This window comes from Sylvia atricapilla, chromosome 9, assembly GCF_009819655.1.
Source record: "Sylvia atricapilla isolate bSylAtr1 chromosome 9, bSylAtr1.pri, whole genome shotgun sequence".
NCBI classification, from domain to species: domain Eukaryota; kingdom Metazoa; phylum Chordata; class Aves; order Passeriformes; family Sylviidae; genus Sylvia; species Sylvia atricapilla.
The window spans coordinates 12,328,121-12,349,083 of NC_089148.1; the positions used below are offsets into that span (position 1 = coordinate 12,328,121).

Sequence of the window (20,963 nt, forward strand, 5' to 3'; positions counted from 1 at the left end):
AGAGTTCCTAAAAACAGGACAAAATCATGATTTGGACAGAGAACTGGCAGTGTTACAAGAAAATTACAGGTATAGGAAAAGCTCCATGTCATTTTCATCCTGGGGAAGAGGACTACGGATGCAGCATAGAGATGGTTAGGATTCCCTTCTAATAACCACAACCAGATTTCTTGTAAAAGGAGGCAGCCAGATTTCTCCTGCAGATTTCTCTAAGGCAGAGTCCTCCTCCTTAGCCTTACTTAGAAGTAACTCTATAACTTTGTAGGGAAATTAGTTTTTTACACTTTTTAATGGACTCAGGATGACTTGGAAGATCTCACCAAATATTTGCACACTGGTCCAGAGGAACAATACCTTGTGCTGGACTGCTATTATAAAGCAGTAATGCAGGTGACTTGAACCAAAAGAACAGATGTCACAGGACGGATGACATGAAGTCAGCAGCAATTACTGTCATCCCCAGCCTCCACTCCTAAATGAGATGAACATCTGGTTGGGATAGTGGAGGTTCACCTGACCCAGCTCTGGCCAGGCTAGATGAGATCCCTTCAGAATCTTTACTTGTCTAAGATTCATGAAACCAAATATACACTCATGTGGCATTCGGAGATTAGGGAAGTTTAGATCCTGGCCAATTTCTATTGTTAAGCTCACAAAACACTCCGATAAATAATGGAAAATGCTTCAGCTGCTATTTATTTGGGGCACTTTTATCATGTGACATCAGAAAATATTCCATGGTGGAATTTATTAACATAAAAATGGACTCAGTGAGACTTTGTGATCTATTAAACTTCCAGCTAATTAGACTTTTGGTTATCCAATCGACAGATGGTGTTTTTCTGAAATGGTTATGTTGATTCACAGTGCTGAAGTGGTTACTGGAAAAAAAGACCATGAGTTTAATAAGGAGCAGGCCCACACACACGCAACAAATGTGAGCCATATTCTACCAGCTCCAAAAGAAAAAACACAGCAGTTTTTACACCAAATTACCAAAATATTGGCACATTTTACACATCTATTATGTGTTCCAAGCCACCGGAAGAGGAATGCTGTTGGCAAATGGGCTACATCAGACATACAACATTATTGGATTTGCTTGGAATATTCTGCTCCAGGTTATGCCAAAGACCCAGAGACTCTCTTTCAGAAGTGCCTTCTTGGAGGGTTGGTTGAGCTGCCTTATAATAAAGACTCATCCCACTTAAAAAACTCTCTGAGGCTTCTCATTAATAAATGCCAATTAACATAATATGATACCCAGATTGTATAAATCAAGGGCAATCTAGAAACCAGGAAAAGAAAATAGAATGAATAACAGTAAAGAGTGGAGTATTTAGAGGACTCTTGAGCATCTGAACTCACAATCATTCTTCAGACATGAAAGAGGCTTCAGCTGTTTTTGAAATTAAGTGGAGCTTCTGGAACTGCACACTGAACTATATTGAACAGGAAGAAATCTCTTTGCTTATTAGGTCTCAAGGAGATAATCTATAGTGCTATGGAAACAGCTACAGACTTTTCTATGCAGCAGGGAGATTACTTCTGTTCAGGTGGATGAGCTGCTTTCAGATCTTTTTTTCACAACCTCTCTGATTTATTATGCTTTAGGAATGGAATAGTAGTGTTCTGCTTCAGGTGCAGACAGAAGATCTTGAAAAGACGGGCTCTACCATACCTGTGGTAGAACATCAGAGAAGGATAGGCTTCTGCCTCCATAGGCTAAAATTCAGAATATTTTTGAGAGGACACAAAAAGAACTGGAAAGCATATAAGGGAATATTAATAGCACTCACCTATCCCATCTTCTTATGTGTGTGTATGCATATATATATATATATATATATATATGAATGCACTAATACACATAAACAAACACACATAGCTACATACACCTTCTTAGAGGTGTGCACAGGTAATAATACAGACATACACAAGCACAGACTAAACTTTATACAGAGGGAGAATGCATTCCAGAGTCTGACACTGGGAAAGGTTTTCTTCAGCTATTTACACGCCTGGTCTCAGGCAGGATGTGGTCTGTCATTGCAGAGGCCACAGCACAAGGTGAGACTTTGCAAAATGTAATACAAGCCATTAATGCTGGTTGGTCTGCAAAATTCATGCCTCGCTCTTAGAAGGGAGGATGTCAGGATTGAGAGGGGATTTTCTTCAAGAACTAGATTGGTTAGTTTTGCTACACTGAGACAAAAGACACTGAAATTGGACACAGGACAAACAGGTAAGAAAATGTAAGATCGACTACAGTGACTACATTGTATTGCTCACAACACACATAAAGAAAGATGTGAAACATTGAAAGAGTTGTGATAATTTTGCGGTTTCAGCGTGACAGCCTTAAGAAGTGGAGGCTTGTTCATCTGACAACTGCGTGTTTCAAATCACGAATTGCACGACTGAGCAACGATGTTTTATGTGACTACAACATCAAAATCAATCTTCTGCAGGAAAATCTATTTGCCAGACACATCACAGCACAGGTGTCACAGCAAATCACAACTCGTGGCATGACAGCTAGCGGTGCAACTGCTCTAGGCTTAATACTGTTTTGAGCCCAGGACAGCTACAGAGAATGCCAACGGTGTATAAGAGTAAAGACACCTAATTAGCATCTTTAATTAAACTTCAGCAGCATGATCTAACATTGAAATGACCCCTGCTCAGAGTGGTTGGACCAGAAATCTCAGGAAGTTCCTTCCAACCTAAATTGTTCCGTGATCTGTAGCATACGAGATTGAATCTCATCTGCCATCTCTGGCAGGAGCAGAAGACACCTTCAGCTTCATTCATGGAAAAAGGAGAAGCTGGGCTCTTACTCTTCCAGTTTTGACACAGAACAGGTTTGGGGACAGTCACTGGCCAGCAGAGTTCCTAACTGCAGGAAGGTTTTAAAAAATGCAGAGACTGAAATCCACGGGGTGCCTTCAAAAGGAAGTACACCACAGTGGAGACAGGGAAATACTGCTACATCACAGGCCAACAATACGGTGTTTTTCCTGTGAGGAAGGTGAGCAGAGAGGAGCATATACTTTAAAAAAAATGTTACACACCCCTGCATGCAAATACTGATTCCTCACAAGCTGTTTTGTCTCGGATCTGGTGATCTTCTTTACCTGTTGGAAACTCACTGTAATTACAAGTTCCAATGCAAGCTTCTGAATAACAAAGACATCTACCCTCTGTTCCATGGGGTTTTGTTTTACCTCATTAAAGATATTGTTAAAGCCTCCACAAATATTTTTTATACCCACACGGACTCCTTACTGAATCTGGCTGTCTTCACTTCTTGTTTTAGCACAACTCACTTGGTAAGTTGTTGCCTCACCACACCCCTAAAGTGGTTGCATTTAATTGGCTGGTGAAATGATTAATATTGATTTAGTAAGGTTGTTTGAAAATGATATATGACATAAATAACAGCTATAACTATTTATTATGTTCTCACAAAAATAATACAGCTTACAGTTTGTAAGATTAAAAGCCAATTCCCCCATTAATTTTCTTAAAATTTGTTAAACCAAATGAACGTAACCTTCCATTTGCAGCTTAGCCCTCTTTTCTCTTCACAGTTTTTAATAGTCAGTGTTTTCCAGCTGATTACATCTAATCACACTCTTAAACTGCTTTTACAGCCTTGGGCTACGCCAGATAGGCACAAAACAGTAGCAGGTAGGGAGCAATACACATTTTCCAAAGATCAGCACCATTATTTAATGTTTTTGTAAATATTTACTTTAGACGCAGGCTGAATGTTACTTAAGATTTGTTCTAAACTGCTGTGTTTAAAAGTAAAAAATCATGAAGACATATGGAACTCATCTGAAGGAGAAAAAAAAAGTTACAATTCCACAAAAGAATTAATTTCTTTACTGTTACCAAAGAGATGCCTTCATAAAACTTGTGGCAGGCTTTTGTATCTTAGGTGGAACATCATGAACCACATATGTGGTTTTGTGGTCTCCTCTTCCTACTGCCTGAAGCTCTGGCTGCAGTTTCCCCAACCTGACTGTTCCACCAAATCCGTACACACCCTCATCGTGCTCCCACTGGGATTTCTGTTCCTGTTCTGCTCTTTTTTTTTTTTTTTCCCTTCTTCTTAGTCATCTTACCCACAAGTGGCATAAATCAAGGCGAGGCCATGTTTTCACAGCTAGACAGTTCTTGCAACATCAGGGCTGAGTTCAGGGAAACGGCTGGAAAACTTGCTATCCACACACACACACACACACACACCTGCCTTTTGGCTCATGGAAGATGAGCACAGTGCCAAAGATGTTTGTTTGTTCTTGCCCTGGGTGCTTTGATATGTACGCTATCGATGAGGGCAATCGCCTCCCTCACAGCACCCAGCACTGAGCAGGGCCTCACATCCTCACAGACCTCCCAGGCGTCTTCTCCAGGGTGTGAGATTCTGGGTCACGTCACTCCTGATGTCCCTACCAGCCTCCTGACATGGCCCCTCTGTTCTTTTATGGCTTTGGAAGAGCTTTGGGAAGGAGCTAGAGAGAGGGTAGACCAAGTCAAAGCCACTAAGCCAGGCAAGTGCAGCCACGTCACTTTGGAAGCGGTACTTGCTGAATGCAAGGAGAGTTTGATCCAGGTTGAGCAAATGTAGCTCCCTGTTACAGTGTCACGACAGCATCAAGCCTGCACCTTTGAAATGGTTTGTGGCAGCTTAGGGAAAACCAACAGGATCCGGTGCTGTGACTCAAGTTAACCCTTTTTGTGGGACATCTGCTGGGACATGGACTGCACAACTTTCCTGCTCTGGACCTTCAATTCAGGTCTGGGCACAGCCAGCTACAGTGACCAGGCAGCACCTGGCACATTTGGGGTGGGTGGGCTCGGAGTGTGTGCTGAGGCACACTTGGGAGAAAGGTGGGGCTGCTGCAGAGAGAAAGATGCCGTGGACACATGAAGCCAGGCCCTGCTCTCTATGTCCTTGTGGGATTGTGCCATCACAGCAGCAATGCCAGGGAAGTGAGTTGGTGGGGAGGCCACAAGGGCGCTCACTGCCTACAAAGTAACACACACTCGGTTGTCTCACTGGAGTGCCCTGTGCTGAAGCGATGTGACACCCTGTGTGCTAAAAAGCCTTCTGCCTCTCTGTGCTTTCTGACCATATCTCTCAGACTGGAAACAAAAATGGATTATTTATTTGAAATATTAAAGAAATAGAAACACAACGAGGAAAAAACAGTCCCTCACTCCACCTGATTTTTACCTGAGAGACCTGGGAGGAGAGAGAAGAGGACGAGTGGCATCACTCAGAAAGGAGCTGCTGGTTGCCACACTGTGGTGAGGAGGACACTCTCCTGCCAGGAGCAGCGTGCAGGGGATGCACACACAGTGGTTCCAAAGTGCCTTTCAGCAGCCTGTGTGGCTGCTTTGGTCCATCAGTCACCACAGCAACCTGAGTCGCTCACAGTCTCCACGGGGCTCTCCGAAAACCGCTTTTAGACCCAGGTGGGCCTGAGCCTGTCACTGTCCTTGGCAAAACTCTGCTGGCTCCGTGCGCAGTAATAGCAATGACTGCATTTCATCATGTAAATTTTGGTAGTTTTGATCATTGTCGATACAGTGAGGACCCTCCCCGTTTTGGACAGGGCTTGCAGTCGGGGAGGTGACGGGAAAGGCAGGATACAGATGGATCAGCTGCACACAGCAGGCTGAGGGCGATCCCCGGGGCTGGGCAGTGTCCTGCAGGGAGAACGGGCTGTGCCCGGCACCCTGACTCCCATCCCGCCCAGGATGGATCTGCACAGGCAGGAGCTGTCGCATGTGCCGGTGACAGGCACTGCCAGCCTGTCCTCTGCCCTGAGCCCTTCAGACACACGGTAAGTTGTGTTTAAAGGGCTGGAGCTGCTGAGCTCAAACGCCTCATGCAACGAGCTCCACAGAGGCCTCCAGACCCCCAGGGACCCTGAAAGTGCTCCCGTCACCAAGAACCACCTCGGGTCGCGTTGCTGAGGCTTTTCGGTCCAAGCGGAAGCTGGATCGCTAATGGTGCACGTTTGAAAACTACTCAAGTTTCCTTCCTTCCATCCTGCCGTGAAGCGCAGGGGGTGAGCACAGCTGAGGTACGGGGTACGGCGCCTCCCGCGCCATGCGGGGCCACGTCCCTGTCCCGCGCTCCCCGCCGCGCTCGGAGGCGCCGGGGAAAGCCGGACGCGTCCTGACGGCGCGGGTCAGCGCAGCCGGTGAGGGCTGAGCGGGGCCGCCTCAGGGCATCCCCCGGCCGCCCTCGGTTCCCGCCCGTGACGAGCCCCGTCGGGCCGCCTCTGTCAGCCGACTGAGTCTGGGGACGCCCGAACCCCTCGCTTCGGCGCCGTGGGCGCGCAAGGCGCGGGCCGCGCCGCGCAGGTGCCGCGGGACGGGCGGGCGACGGGGAAGCGCCGCCGCCCCTCAGGCGCGGCCGGGGCGCCATCGCCCCCTGGCGGCGGCCGCTGGCGGCGGGAGGCGCGGGCGGGCCGGGGCGGCCGCGGGGAACTTTCCGCCGCCGCGGGTCCGGCCTCCGGAGCGGGGAGCGCGGAGCGGGGCCGGGCTGCGGGCACCGCCGAGCGCCGCCGAGCGCCGCCCGCCTGCCGCAAGGCGCCGCGGGACCCCCTTCTCCGCCGCCGAATTAAAGGGAAAAAACAGTCCAAAAAATAATCTTAAACTTTTTTACTTTCTGGCTGCTCTCCCCCACTTCCCCCCTCTCCTCTCCCCCCCCCGCCCCTCTCCTCCCAACCTCCTCCCGAAGCGGCGGGGCGGGAAGGAGCGTCTCCGGTCTGCAACACCAAAGCATGGCGGAGGCTGGCGATGAGAACCGTCCTCCCCAAAGCATCCAGCGCCTCTGACAAGCCCGGAGCCAGAGGGGGTGGGGGTGGGAAAGGGCGGGAGGGGGGAGAGCATGGGAGGGAGGGGGCAGCCAGTCCTTCCCCCTGCACTTGTCAGATGCAGATGGGACTGGCGAGGTTTGTTTGAATAAAAGAAAAAAAAAAAAAAGGCTAAAAAAAAAAAAAAAAAAAAAAAAAGGGGAAGAGCAGGAGGAGGGGGAGGAAAAAAAAAAAAAAAAAGAGATCTTAGAAATCCAAAAAGGCTCATCTGGGAAGGAGAAAGAGGAGATCGAGAGGAAGCGGGATGCAACTCAACCTGACGCTGATCTGCTTCGTCTTCGGGGGGTTCCTGCCGGACGCCGCGGCCCGGCGGGAGCAGATGGACACGGGGCAGTGCGACCTGCCCCGCTCGGTGAGCCGGGCCGGGCCGGGGGCGCGCCGGCCCGCGGGGGATGCGCGCGTGTCCGCGGGGCGCGCGGGGGCCGCGGGGCGCGGGCGGGTCGGGGGCGCGCGGAGGGACCCCGCGCACGCGGGCGCGCGTGGCCCCTCAGGTGCGGCGGCGCTGCCCCGCGGAGGGGCCCGGGGCCGGAGCGCGGCCGGAGGGATGCGGGGCCGAGCGCGGTTCTCGGCGGGACCCGGCCCCACGCCGGCCTCGCGGCGCCCGTGGGCTCTGCTTGCCGCGAGCCCGCGTGGGGCTTGTGCGAGGAGAGGGGGAAGCGGGACCCCCGCTCCTCCTGCCCCGCGGGCGGCCCTGAGGGTGGCACCGCCGTCTCTCGCCTTTGTGGCCCTCCGTCGCTGAGCGGCCCCTGTGTGTTCCCCGCAGCAAGGAGAGCTCAACTCCTTCCTCTGGACCATTCGGCGTGACCCCCCCGCTTATCTCTTCGGCACCATCCACGTGCCCTACACGCGAGTTTGGGACTTCATCCCGGACAACTCCAAGGCCGCCTTCCACGCCAGCTCCAGCGTCTACTTCGAGCTGGACCTCACGGACCCGTACACCATCTCGGGGCTGGCCAGCTGCCAGATGCTGCCCCACGGGGAGAACCTGCAGGACGTGCTGCCCCGGGAGCTGTACCGCCGCCTCAAACGCCACCTGGACTACATCAAGCTGATGCTGCCCCACTGGATGACCCCGGACCAGCGGGGCAAAGGGCTCTATGCCGACTACCTCTTCAACGCCATCGCCGGGAACTGGGAGCGCAAGAGGCCCGTCTGGGTGATGCTGATGGTGAACTCCTTGACGGAGACGGACATCCGCTCCAGAGGGGTGCCGGTGCTCGATCTCTACCTCGCCCAGGAGGCCGAGAGGATGAAGAAGAAGACGGGTGCGGTGGAGCGTGTGGAGGAGCAATGTCACCCGCTGAACGGGCTCAACTTCTCCCAGGTAAGGAGGCTTCTGGGCCTCGTGTCTTATGCCAGGGTGTGGGGGCCGTTCTCCTTGCGCTTCCATCCATCGATGGGGTGAGCCCCAAGCCTGCGGCAGCGGGGTGCTCACTGACGGGCCTCAGCAGCTTTTGTGTTGGGCTGTTCTCTGTCACCCCGATCCGTGCTGCCTGCCGAAACCCCGTGATGTGCGTGGCGAGCGCTGCGTGTGCGTCGTGTCTATCGTTTATTTGAGAGGCAAATGTCCGGGGTGTGAATGTGTGCGTCTGCTCGCTTGCCACTTGTGAGGGAAACTGCCATGCTTCCCATCCTGCCCCGGAGCTGGGTAAAAAAAGTGATTTGTTTGTTTGTTTTGAAGTAAAGCAGCTCTGTGGTGCTTGTCAGGAAAAGGATGAAGCATGAACAATGAAAATAGAAATTTCGACATTGTTCAAATTGATTTAAGTACATGCAAACTGTCAGTTGTCTTTTTAGTGGTCACTCCGGGTCAAAACAAAGTGGCTCATGTTGCCCTTGTACTGAGAGAAATGAAGTGTGCAATATGCTTGGGTTTATTTCGTTTTCGGGCAGGTAAATTTCACCAAACAGAAAAGGATGTAGGTTAAGAAACAAAAGTTGTTGGTGTAACTGGACTCCGGAATTCTTTCAATGGATTTAGCTTTAAACAACCAAATACTAAGCCATGAGATCTATTTCATTTCAGTGGATTAATCAGGAACACAGTAACAGCTATTGACTTTGCTTTGTGGAACTGTTTATGTGTAATGAGATTTACTAGAAATTGAGGAAATGAATGTGTGTGGAAGGAAACAAATAATCCAGGAGAGATTTAAGATGGTGTCAGTTGCTGCTATGATATTTCATTTTTAACCTGCTTTTTGTCATTAGTTTTGGATTAGTCTATTTCCAGCCTTATCTTACTGTTCTACTTTGACCAAAAAAATTCTTAGTGATGCGGGAATAAGCATTAAAGGACTAATCTTCAGTGTGATTAAAATGTCCTTAGAGTGCCTTCACCCTCTGCTCCCCTGAAGTCCAGTAGGAACTATTTGAAGGGGAAAGAGTCTGGCTTTCACTAACATTTGGTTCATCCAATATTTCAGCTAGGAGTTTTAACTCTGCACACAGCCTTCAGAGAAGATTTGTTGCTTACACTTTTTAATGTATTTTCTTGTTTATCAAGAAAAATAATTAAAAGGAAGCTCCTCAGGACCTTTGCATTATTTAACACACATCCAAATCAAGGAATTCGTTTTACACTGTTCTTTCTGGCAGGTTTAAGTGTCTATCCTCTCTGTTGAGCCCCTTCTTTAACGTGAGGTAAAAATAATTAACCCTACCAGACATCCTATAGTGTTTGGTTGTATTAGGTCAAAAATGGCAGTTAGAATGAAGCACATGAAAGCACCTGGTTAAAATTGTAAAATTGTACCACTTGGAAGCCTTTTAAATGTGAATCATACTACTTTTTCTTTTTTTTTTTTTTTTTTTTTTTGAGGGTGAGCAACAGAGAAAGGAAAAGGGATAGAGTACAAAACTCACTGCTGGTCTTAACCATAATTGTTTCTCTGTCCAACTTTTAAATAGAAACAAAAATTTCCCATTCATTTTGCTCCAAAAATAATCTGAAAAAGAACAGTAAAGGTATTACTGCTATTGGCAAGCAAAGAACAGTCATCTATACAAAACAGTTGTGCTGATTAAAAGAATACATTACATTTTAATTGTTAGAGAGAATTGACAAAGTTGCTGAAATAGATCAGTGTTCAGGAGGAATTTTCCTAGATTGAAGCTTTTTCTGGGAACAAGGCCACCAGAACAACAGGAGACAAAATGAAGCAAAACAAACCAGATATTTATTTTCTTGCTTCCTCTAGATTTCCATGCATCCTGACACCTGGCTAGTTGTTTAACAATAGTAATTTGTAATGTTATCACATCGTCTGGCAGTCCTACTGCTTGGTGTATTACTGTGCTAATTTAGTAGAGTGGATTACTATTGCAAGGTTTCGCCTCCCAATAAGCCTTCCTTAAGCAACACGTAATTAAAACACACTAAAATGGAAATCAGAAATTGAGCAGCTTTTGTCTCACAGGGTGTTTGCACAGTTCGATGAGAACATCTGTGATAAATTATAGTCCCAAATCTGCTAAGGGCATCAGCGGTTTTTTACCTGTTTTCAGCATTACTATTACAGGAACACTGCACATTATTTCTGCACTCAGAATTCAGGTTTTAGGATTGTGCCCTGCTGAATCATGTCAATGCTTTTGTTTCCCACGTCCCCAAAGTCCAGTATTTTTGCCCTAAGCAAATTTAAAAAAGACAAAAAAAAAAAAAAAAAAGCTTTTTTCCCCTACTTCTTCTCCTCAAAGGCAGCTTTGTGCTACTGCAAATATTTAATCTGACTACATACACCAAATCTCCAAATCTGTTAATCTGATACTGTGAGGAGGAGGAAATTTAGGAGTGGTCCCAGTGTGGTACTTGGTTTTGATCTGCTCTGAAAGAAAGTGGATACACTTGCATTTTTGACCAGGAATGATCTTTGAAACATTCTGTGCGTGGCTTTGAAATGTTGATTGTCTTTGCCGGATAAAAAGATTAAGGTGGCTCATATAATTAGCTGCTTCCTGGAGAGCCAGCTCCTGCAGGTAGGGCAGGGAGCATTGTTTTCTATTGTAAACCCAGAAACTTTGTAGTTTGATGCTCTGCTCCCCCTGAAACCCTTGCACAGTGTTTCCTGCTGCTTTTCCACATCCCTCCCATCATCCTGCCTCCTGTTGGCTGGCCGCTCTCCTACTTGGATCCTGGGGGGAAGTGTTATCCCACCTCCTGCGACTCTGGCAGCTGCTGGTCACTCAAAGTCCGGGCCCCAGGTATGGCAGAGCTGGTGTCAAGGTGTCTGAATCCCAGCAGAAGGCAGTGTTGGCAGCCTGGATGCAGGGGCATTCATAGCAGCTTTTGGGTCAGGTTGAAATTTTACTGCTCCTTGTTATTTGAAGTTTCTGGGTTTTCCAGGAAGGTGGGACAAGTGGAGCTGAGGCAAGTGAAGAAGAGGAAGCAGACGACTCTGTCTGACAGCACTGATGTTTATGTAGAGAGTGGCCAGAAAAGGGCAAAATCAAGTTGGTCAGGACTGAGAACTGGTGAGGGGCAGGTGACATTCCAGGCCTTCTTGTGGAATCCTGGCAGAGGCACTGCAGCCACTGCTGGCTGTGAGGACTCATCCATGTGTCCTCTGAGGGCCAGCTGGGAATAGAGCTAAGCTTTCTCTCTTCTTTGGGACCCTCATGTGGCTCTGTGATGGGAGGCTTTCCCCAGGCTGCTGTTGGAGTAAGGAGAATTGTGGTGGTGGCTCCTGCAGCTGCTCAGGTCTGTTGCATCCTCCCTGATGGCCCAGGGGTGTGGTGGGACCCCCATCACTCCAGAGTGATTGCAGTGTGTCCCCACTGAAGGTCTGTACAGTCAGCAAGGGGAGGGTCTTACTCCTCTACCCAAACTGCTGTTCCCTGGGGAGGTGAGTGGCATCTCTTGCTTGTGTTTGATCCTGTTTCTCAGCAGGATCCCCATTCCCAGACAGTGTTCATAACCCTTCCTCCACATTAGAACTAAATTCCCTTTCCCATCCCGAGCTTGCTCTCCTCAGGGACAGTCTGCATTCAGCTCATTGCATCCCAGGGTTCATAGGGGAAATATTGTGTCAGGGTCCAGCTTCATGGCAACCTGTTGGTAGGGAAGCTGTCAGGCCGGTGGGGAGTTGCCAGCACTCCCTTTTCTCCCCTTTGGCTGTTTGGGAAGCTGTGTCTCTGGTCTTCTCTGGCTGGTATCATTTCCAACTGCAGGGGGAGATGTTAAATATCAAACCAGTGTTGATTGGATCAGAGACGGCCTCAAAGAAAGAAACCTCAGACTGTGCCAGATTAAACTTCACACTTCACCATTCTCCACCTTTCATTTCTTTGCCGCCTCGTTCGCTGCACAAATAAACCTCATCTCCCCGATTTCTACCAATGAGACGGCATTCATGGGGCAGGAATGACTTGGTTAACAAAATCAGTCTTCATTTCCCAGGTCCTGCTGTTCCATCAAACCCTGGGACATGGCAGCTTTGATTACTCTGGTGATAGGATTAGAGGGGGGAACAAGTGCTGGTTAATAAAAGGCCGATGGGTGGTCCATCATGTTTGGTCACTGACAGCTCTGCAGCCTCGAAGCTGGACCTTCAGTGGCAAAACAGTAATATACACAGTAATATATAGGCGGGGGCACATCCTCTATTCGGTCTGCCCAGTCCCCTTGAAAAACTAAACATTTCTGTGATCACAAAGCTGGGGTTCTCCAAGCTGACAGGACCAGTGTAACTGACTTCAGGAGAAATTTACTTGTTTGTCCTGTTGAAAGATCTGGGCTCAAAGTTTTCTGAACTGAATTAAAGGGCTCAGTTTCACAGCTAGCTGACTTTTGATAGTCTGTACAGTTTATATGAGGGAGTATTACTGATTTTTTAAAAATTTTTGAAGTATAAGTGGGTTTTGCCTAGTAGAAATTGCACCTTCTTGCTTTTATGGAATTTCAGGTTTTATGAAGAGAGCAGGAGTCATCAAAAACAGCATTACCTGTTTTGACTGCTGAATGTTGTTGAAAGAAATGTTGTTAAAGGGTTTGATTTCACATAGGTATACATAGTGCACATAGTTTGCAGCTTGCTGGCTTTTGTTAAACTATCAGTCCCTTCACCTCCTTATGCCCCAGGGTAAAAAAAATTCCCCCAGCAAAATTAACCGGCAGGGTAGAAATTCATCCAGCAAAAATAGAAATGCTTCCATTTCATTCCCTTTAAATACTAGGGAGAGCTGCATTATGTGGAGGCTTTATGCCCCCTGTCTTCATCTGGGGAACTGTTGAGGACGAAACTATGCAAAAAGTACAGTAGTGGCAGTAACACCTGACAGGATCAGCAGCTGAAGTTTTATAGCTGTACCCACCTGTAGGTGTTGCTGTGTACAGCCAGTGGCTCTGTGCTCCTGCCCCAGAGCCCCTTGGAAGGTTCTCACCCAGGCATTTGATGCCTGTTCAGAAAACAGCCAGTCACTAATGATGGCTCGAGAGGCAGCTGGCAATTCATCTCTTTTATTTATTGTGTATATAACTGCCAGAAGTGTTTGTACAACAGGTGAGGTATGAGGCCTTCCTTTCCCTCTGATCCTTCCCCCCTCCCCTGGTAACATCCAAGCCCAAGGCAGGCGTACCTGCCTCCCACGAGCAGGTCTGGAGGATTACACTGGTTGATTTGTTGGCAAAATTATGGGTGCTGCCTGTGATTGGTATTAGGTAGGAATAACATCTTTGTAAGATGGGCCTTGAAAGGGAAGAATCCCCAGAAAACAGTCTGACAGATCCCCAAGGGAGTCCCTACTGTACCTGAGGCAGCTTAGCTTTACCAGTGTGTCGAAGTCAAACAGCAGAATTGTGCCGTTTTCTCCTGTGCGTCTTTGCCACGAGCTGCTAACCCAGTAGGTACAAAAGCCCCTGTTTAGTGAATGGTATTTTCACAGTGATGATTTTCAGTCTGTTTGTTATTTGCTGTCACTTTGTGATGCCAGTGCAGCAGCAGTCTGGATCCTCCTCCCGGCCAAGAGTTCTTTGCTTATAAACACAATGAACCATTGACCTTAGAAACCTCAACTTCAAGTATAGTGCAACCTACAGTTCTCAGAAAGTCTTTAACCGCCTCCCCTCAGCTCCCTAGTGAGTAGCAATCCGTGTTACAAAGCCAGCCCACATCATTTGGGCAAGTCAGAGGTTCCTGGGTTGCAAAGGCCAGAAATGATCTTAAGCAAGGGCACTCACTCACTTGCGCTCCTGCAGAGAGGCGATCAGTGGCAGGGCTGCTGGCAAAGCATATTTCGGGACTTCAGAGGGACATACTGTAAAATAACAGGTTTCCCCTGTGCTAGGCTTTACACTGAAAACCCTTATTAAGCTTTTCACTGTCATTAGGAGTTGATGAGATGGGTAAAAGGCAGAAGAAATCACTGTTACTGCTTGAGCCAAGTGAATTTAGTGTGATTTCTTTAATCTTTTGGTTTTATGAGAGAGGTTCTCTGCCTGCTTGGATAAATGACCTTAAGCTGACATCCTCAGAATACAATGTTTAGACTGTAGCACAAAAAAATGGAGATTTTCAGCAATGGCTGGTATTTTAGAAACTTTTTTAACTTTCAAGGGTCAGTGTTAGAAGAGCCCCATATTGCAGGGAAACATATCTGCCTTGTGTTCTCACACTTTACCAAGTCCCTCTTCCAAGCAGACAACCAGTACAGATGCTCAGTGCCTCTATGCTTAAAATCTGCAGAAAGCACTGTGGGTTGATGACAAAATTTCAGTGTCTTTGGGAAGCTCTCAAATTGTTTCTAGGTTGCAATTACTAAGACTTTTTCTGAACATTGCAACAGTTCTTGAACTTAATACTCCTTCCGTGACCCCAAAAGCATTATAGTTTCCAGCTCGTTTGAGACACCAGAAATTAGACTGGTGCCTGCAGAGCTTATAAGTACAGATATCTGTGTTTGAACTTAATACCTCAGTTCTTGGGCTGGAATTGGAGCTAGACTATGCCCTCTGCAGAGTGGGAACAGACATGCAACTAACCTGTAAGACTGCTTGTATCCATCGCAACAGCTGGTAGTTATGGAGTCTCAATACCTTCACGAATTCCCTTTTTCTGGTGCTCAAGAGAACAATACAGCTACCTTGCATTATCGTTACTGTTTATTGGATCTAATTGTCATTTAAAGGCACAGAGAATGAAAAGTGACCTGGTTAATACCTGTCAGAAGCTCAAGAAGGAATTCACACTCATGTCTGCTGATTTTATCACTACTTATTCCAACAGCAGTCCTTCGCATTTGGATTTCCAATATTTTAGAGCTTCTGGTGCAGGTAATTTCAGGACTTGTAGCACAATATAAATGAAAATTGGTAAAAACTGTAAATTAAACCCATGTGCTCAGCATTTAGAAATGGATGTTGTATGACTTGAGAGGCTCATTAGCAAAAGTATTTTTAGTTTGAATGAGATCAAAGACCTAAGATTTTCCGCTCTGAGGGTCATTTAGCATAGTCCTGGACACCCCATTTCTCATCATATATGAACTCCCATAGCCCAGTTATATCTAAAGAAATCATCATCCCTGAAATACTGTAATTAGATTTATTATCAGTGGACCACTCCTGATCACCTCTGTCCAGGCACTACGACAATGCTGAGGGATTGAAGAGTGTTGCAGATGTGAAAAGCGATTTTTATTCCTGACTTCCTCAAAATCAGGATTGCAGCTTATGCCTGTGGGTAGCAGTGTTAAAAGTGACAGACCAAATCCTTTATGTTGTACCCATTCCAGAGGGTCCCTTGAAGCCAGGGGAAACACTGAACCATTCCCAGAAACTCCTAGTAGCACGCAGAGAAAGGATTGTAAAAAAAGAAAAAGAAACTAATCTGATTTCTTCTTTTGCTAGGCTCAGTTAGTGTGGAAGTTATGAAGCTTTCCATATGAATTCCAGTCCAGAGGTTCTTGATGCTTGGGTATCCCTGCAAAATAGGAGTTAGCGAGGACGGAGCAAAAAGCTGGGAATTCAGTCACAGGCAGCATGTTAGCTATATCAACATAATTAAGGAAATAGCAACAAATGCTTTATGTTTCCCCCGGATTTAATTAAGCTTGCTTGCTGCTTCTACCCTAGCTCTTCCCTTGGGGCACTTGTTGGGAGACACAGATATCTCCAATACATAAAACAGAGAAGAAGCTGCCTTCATAGAGCAGAGCAATATTCATCAGAGTCCCTTAGTGAGCCAAGGAGTGAGGAAAAGGAAACAAATCTTACACTTATTTTCTAACCTCTTTCCATTATAATAAAAGTCAAGTTATGAGGAACACAGGAGACGTATTTCTTTCAAGTAGGCGGTTCTATGTCTTGAAAGTATCCCCTCAATATTTCAGAGACTGTACTAAATCCAAGGTCTCCATTAGGCTCCCTCACTTTTGTTAACAATCAAAATGAAGACTGATTATTCTCTGTACGCTTTCTGCCACTGCACAAATTTAGCTCCCCTTTGATTTCTTGCAGCCTTTTCCTATTACAGGTGACAGCATAATAGTGATGGGGAATATTTATTTAAATGTGAGACCAAATGCTCAGAGTGCAGGAGTTTGCAGAGTCAGCAGAGAGGGAGAGGGCAAAAGGGTGATTTGAGAAACATGCCCAGATTTTTGAAGGTCTTTGTATTCCTGGCATGTGATTGATTTACAGTTTTAGAAATGATCATTGAGATGAATGTTATGCCAGAAGGAAGTGTGATGGGATGTCCCAGTATGTCTCGTTGGTTCTAAAGCACTGGTAAAATCATCACAGCACTTTTAATTGTGACCATTCTGAGCCTTACACTATGAGGGGAACTGGTCCCGACATACTGGGAGTCAAAAGGGATGCTAACTTGTAGTTTGCTTTCAGGCTTAGGTAATGCTTTATTTTTGGGAGGTCACAGATGCAGGAGAGGTGCAAGTGCGCAAGAAGAGCCTAAAAATGTTGTTTTCATAAGAGTTAATGATACAAAAAGCCCTTCTTTTTCATAATTAATTTCCCGATTAAGACGGGAAAAGGCTAGAAAGAAAATTCTCAAAAAAGCTTATTATCTGCCTACTGGAGTAGATAAATCACTGACACCTGGAACAGAACAAAGTCAAGTTTCTAATACAATGTTATGGCCAAAACAATTCTAGTGCGGCTTAGCCTACAAACATCTGAGATGCAGTTCAGCTCCTTCACCATTTCTCCTTCCATTTACAGAGTACCAGTGAGAAAATACCTCATCAGTCTATGAGACAAGTTTGTACCATCCTGGAGCAATCCAGGTGTCTTGGTGGCTAGATGAAATTCAGAGGCTCAAGGCAACAGGCTTTTGCAGGCATGAAACACTGTCCAGCTTTATGGATCAGCTTGTCCCTGTCTGCAGACTGGCACTGGCCAGCTTTTTACCCAGCTAATTGTGTGAGGCCAGAGAGGATTTTCTTTATTAACTGGAGTGGCTTGGCTGTGAAATGAGACATACTGTACAGCGTATAACTCAAGCTCGCTTTCAAAGGCGTTTTTGTTGAAACTGGGTATCCAGAGAGATCTGAGCCTTTAACATGTACTCATCTGAAACATACGCTGAAAACTTCGTAATTTAAGGTCAGCATTTGCACTGGTTCATGTTCCAGTAATGGAATAGTGCTTGCTTTAAAAAAATACTCAATTTATATCTTAATGTATAAAGGTGGGTTTTTTCCTGAAAATGAAAATGACTGCTCTGAGCACTTGCTGTGTGTTAACTGTGGCTGGATAAGCTTGGAATGGATGTACCCTGTAGGGACTTCAGCAAATTATGGCTCTGAAGTGGAAAGAAAGCATCATTGATGCATTTGTACATTCTCAAAGCCGGAAGTATTAGTTGTAGGGAATCATTTGTAGTAGTACCCTTTTATATTTTAGGAAGTACAAAGAGCTATAATCTCCCAAAAGGTGTCATATTTTGGCATATTTTGGATGGGTTTTGACATTACTGACAAAGAGATCCCTGTGGAAGATACTCCTAAGAATGCAAAACACAATCAGTAAACCCACACAAGATCCCTTATCACACTCTCTCTAAAGTTGTTGCAGATTAATTTGAATTACACTGGAAAGATTTATCTCTTATTAATGGAGTGCTCTTCATTTCTTAAAATTGAGTTGTTGTGCAACACATCAAATAACAATGTCATAACACATCATAAATCAGTGTGTTCACTGAAGGATTCCACATGAGTTAATCTAACATCCTGGACACAGTTCATGAGCAGTTAATTTTAGCAGTTCTCTTTGATACATATCAGTTAAGGCAAAGCAACTCCAGCCATTATGGAGTAGAGTCAAAACTGGTTAACGGCAAAGCAAGTACAGACAAAGATTGTTCACAGATAAAACCTTTGGCAGATCAGTCAAGGGATCTTTTCTTTATATATAGAACAATTGTAGCTCTAATACCAGCAGTGCAGACACTCTGGGACAAAGAGAAAATACACACATACACATACACACCAAACCACAGAAGAAAACCACACACAGCACTTGGTGCTTGAGTCTAACAAGAAAGTCAAGCTAAAGTTCACCAACCCTGACGTAGCTACCAAAGAGCTCCATGGCAGGCAATGAGACGGGAAGAACCACCCCCAAAAAAGCATTCAGGAATTATTCCCATTGTCAGTGTGGGAGAAACTGAGACTGTTTGATTTGAAACACAAAGTCATCCGGCGGCCTGCCAAATGCCATTTATCTCAAGGTCATGCAACATAAATAACCCAAGGGTTAGCTCCAAAGCAGGAGGTAGCTGAACAAGAGCAGGGGAAGGGATTCCTCTCTCTTCCCTGTGGATGTTTGGCATGCTACTGACAACGTTTTGAGGCCTGGCACTCCTGACAGGTCTGGTGTATTAAGAGCGGTATAACACAGCAAAAGAGTTAACAGCTGAATGTGGCATCATGGAAGGGACCATGGTTTGGGACCAAGCCACTTAGCTGTCACGTGTTTTCTGCCAGAGTTAATCAGGTACTCTAATTAGAAAGGAAAATTTCAGGATAAAGAATTCTCTTGGATGCTTAAGTCTGAAAAGATTAATCCCTGTTACACAGTAGGGACAACCAGTGTTTATTTACTGTTCAGCTGAGTGGTTGCATGAATTTTGTTGTTCTTCTGAAACATGAAGTATCACAACCTTCTTACTTTAAGAGAACAACAAGTTTAGCAATTGTCACATCAATAATCTATCATTATCAGTCAGGGAAGAAAGAGGTGTGTTTTCTCAAGAGTGCTTAGACCTGAGGGTTTAGCTTGGAATATGACTATGGAAGAATCCCAAAAGACTTGGCACGTGTTCCTGGGGCAATGCTCGGTGTAGTACCCGTTAAAACAAATCAAACAAGTTGGCAATCCTTTTACTGGGAACCCAAAACTGTATCTCTTGAAACCAGGCAAGGTGTCTTTCCTGCTGGTTTATGCAGGAAGAATTTTCATGTAGACAAATAATATATTAAGAGAACAAGGGAGCAAAGAAATGTTTGTCAATATTCTTCTAATTAATTTGTGTATTCGATTGGCTTAAAAACCAGACTGAGTAGAGTTATTTGTAATTTCATATTGAATTTTTGATGCCGTGGAAAAAAGTGAACTCAAGTCACTCAGTCAGGAGAGTTTCAAATTAAAAGTTTTTCAATTCAGCCAGCACCCTTGAGATCACTGTAGAGTCCTGTAGATCTGTATGGCCTGAGCACCATTCCTTCCAAACAGAAGGAAAGTAAGCTGGGCATGTGCATAAGGAACTCTGAGACTTTGTACGCACAACACAGACAATTTTATACCTGTAGGCCTTACATAACATGTTGGAAACTGAGGCATGACTTCAGAGGATGAAATACCCCAATTACATTACTACATCTGGGGCTAAGACTATAATTTTTCCATCTATAAATTTCTCTTACACCCTTCAACTTATTTAGTACTTTTGGAAATATTTCTATGCAGAGGGGCTAGAGTTGATGAGATGATGATGTGAAGGGGACATCTGGAGAAGTCCAGGCTCATTGTGAACTCCAGAACCTACAGTTCTTTGGGCAAGGGACTGTGGGACACATCTTCATCCCTTGGTGAATAGAGTGGCTCCACCCCTCTTTGCTATTCTATTCCCTAATGGAACTGATTTTCTCAAATGCAGATGGCATTGAAAAATGGCAGAGGGCATTGACTTGCATCATTAGCAGTGAACCAAGGGGTTGTGTGTTGCAACAACCTTTGTTGAGGGATTGTTGTGTTGAAAATCCACTGATTTTGGCACAAGCTGGAGAACTCAGCAGTTCCACTTTGCATGTCCTGCCATCATTCAACAGGCAGACCCTCTAGCTAGACATTGCAGTAGGGCAGCCAGTTGGCTTCTCCCAACCTCCTTAGGTTTCCAGATGTCATAACAAAATGAGAGAGAGAGACTTAGCCATCTTCCATGTGTTTACGCTGGAGCTGCTAGGCAGAGACCAAGCCACAACACTGCACAGCTTTTCAAAAAGAACTTAATAGGCCTCTCTGTAAACAGATCTAAATATTTGCTCCAGTGACATTTATCGCCTCACACGTCTGGCGCAAGTGTTTCGTCCTTGTTTTGCTTGCATGTTTGGATTCTCTTATAAACATTAATGAAGTGCTTGAATACAAATGAATAATCCTCCCCCTTTCTTCCCACCCTGGAGGGGAGGGGAATGGGAGGCCATGAAGTAATAATAGTTCAACCTTCAACCCATAATTGCTTGGTACATTTTGATGACAGTTTTCTTTCTCACATGCTTTAAAAGACTTTATTCGACGTGTACATCTATGCAGAAGGCATTGCACCTTTCTTCAAAGGCAGCTGCAGCTGGAGTTGGAGTGGGGGGCACTTAGCAGGCAGTACTGTGTCATTTGATGTTTGAGCAGTCGTAGCAAGTTGACTTGTTGCTGGGCTCCCAGCAGGCTGCCAGAAGTCTGCCCCATCTACAAAGCTTTTAATAGAGGATATATTTAATATATACTTTCCTAGGTGAGTGCTGTTGAGCTGGACAGAATAATGGGTCTGAAGCACCTCAAATCTAACTCCACTTGACAGTTCCATCTACCTTTTGCTGGAGAGCTGG

The 20,963-nt window shown here is 45.8% G+C and overlaps 1 protein-coding gene across 1 annotated transcript in view; it reads left to right on the plus strand.

Moving 5' to 3' along the window:
• The first annotated feature begins 6,913 nt into the window (after window positions 1–6,913).
• The window catches only part of LOC136364832 (metalloprotease TIKI2-like), a 264,403-nt gene continuing 250,353 nt past the window's right edge, over window positions 6,914–20,963 (plus strand). Inside the window, exons 1-2 of the mRNA XM_066324927.1 lie at window positions 6,914–7,254; window positions 7,666–8,226. Coding sequence (XP_066181024.1) covers window positions 7,147–7,254; window positions 7,666–8,226 — 669 coding nt within the window. The 5' untranslated portion in view covers window positions 6,914–7,146. The remainder of the gene's footprint in view (window positions 7,255–7,665; window positions 8,227–20,963) is intronic.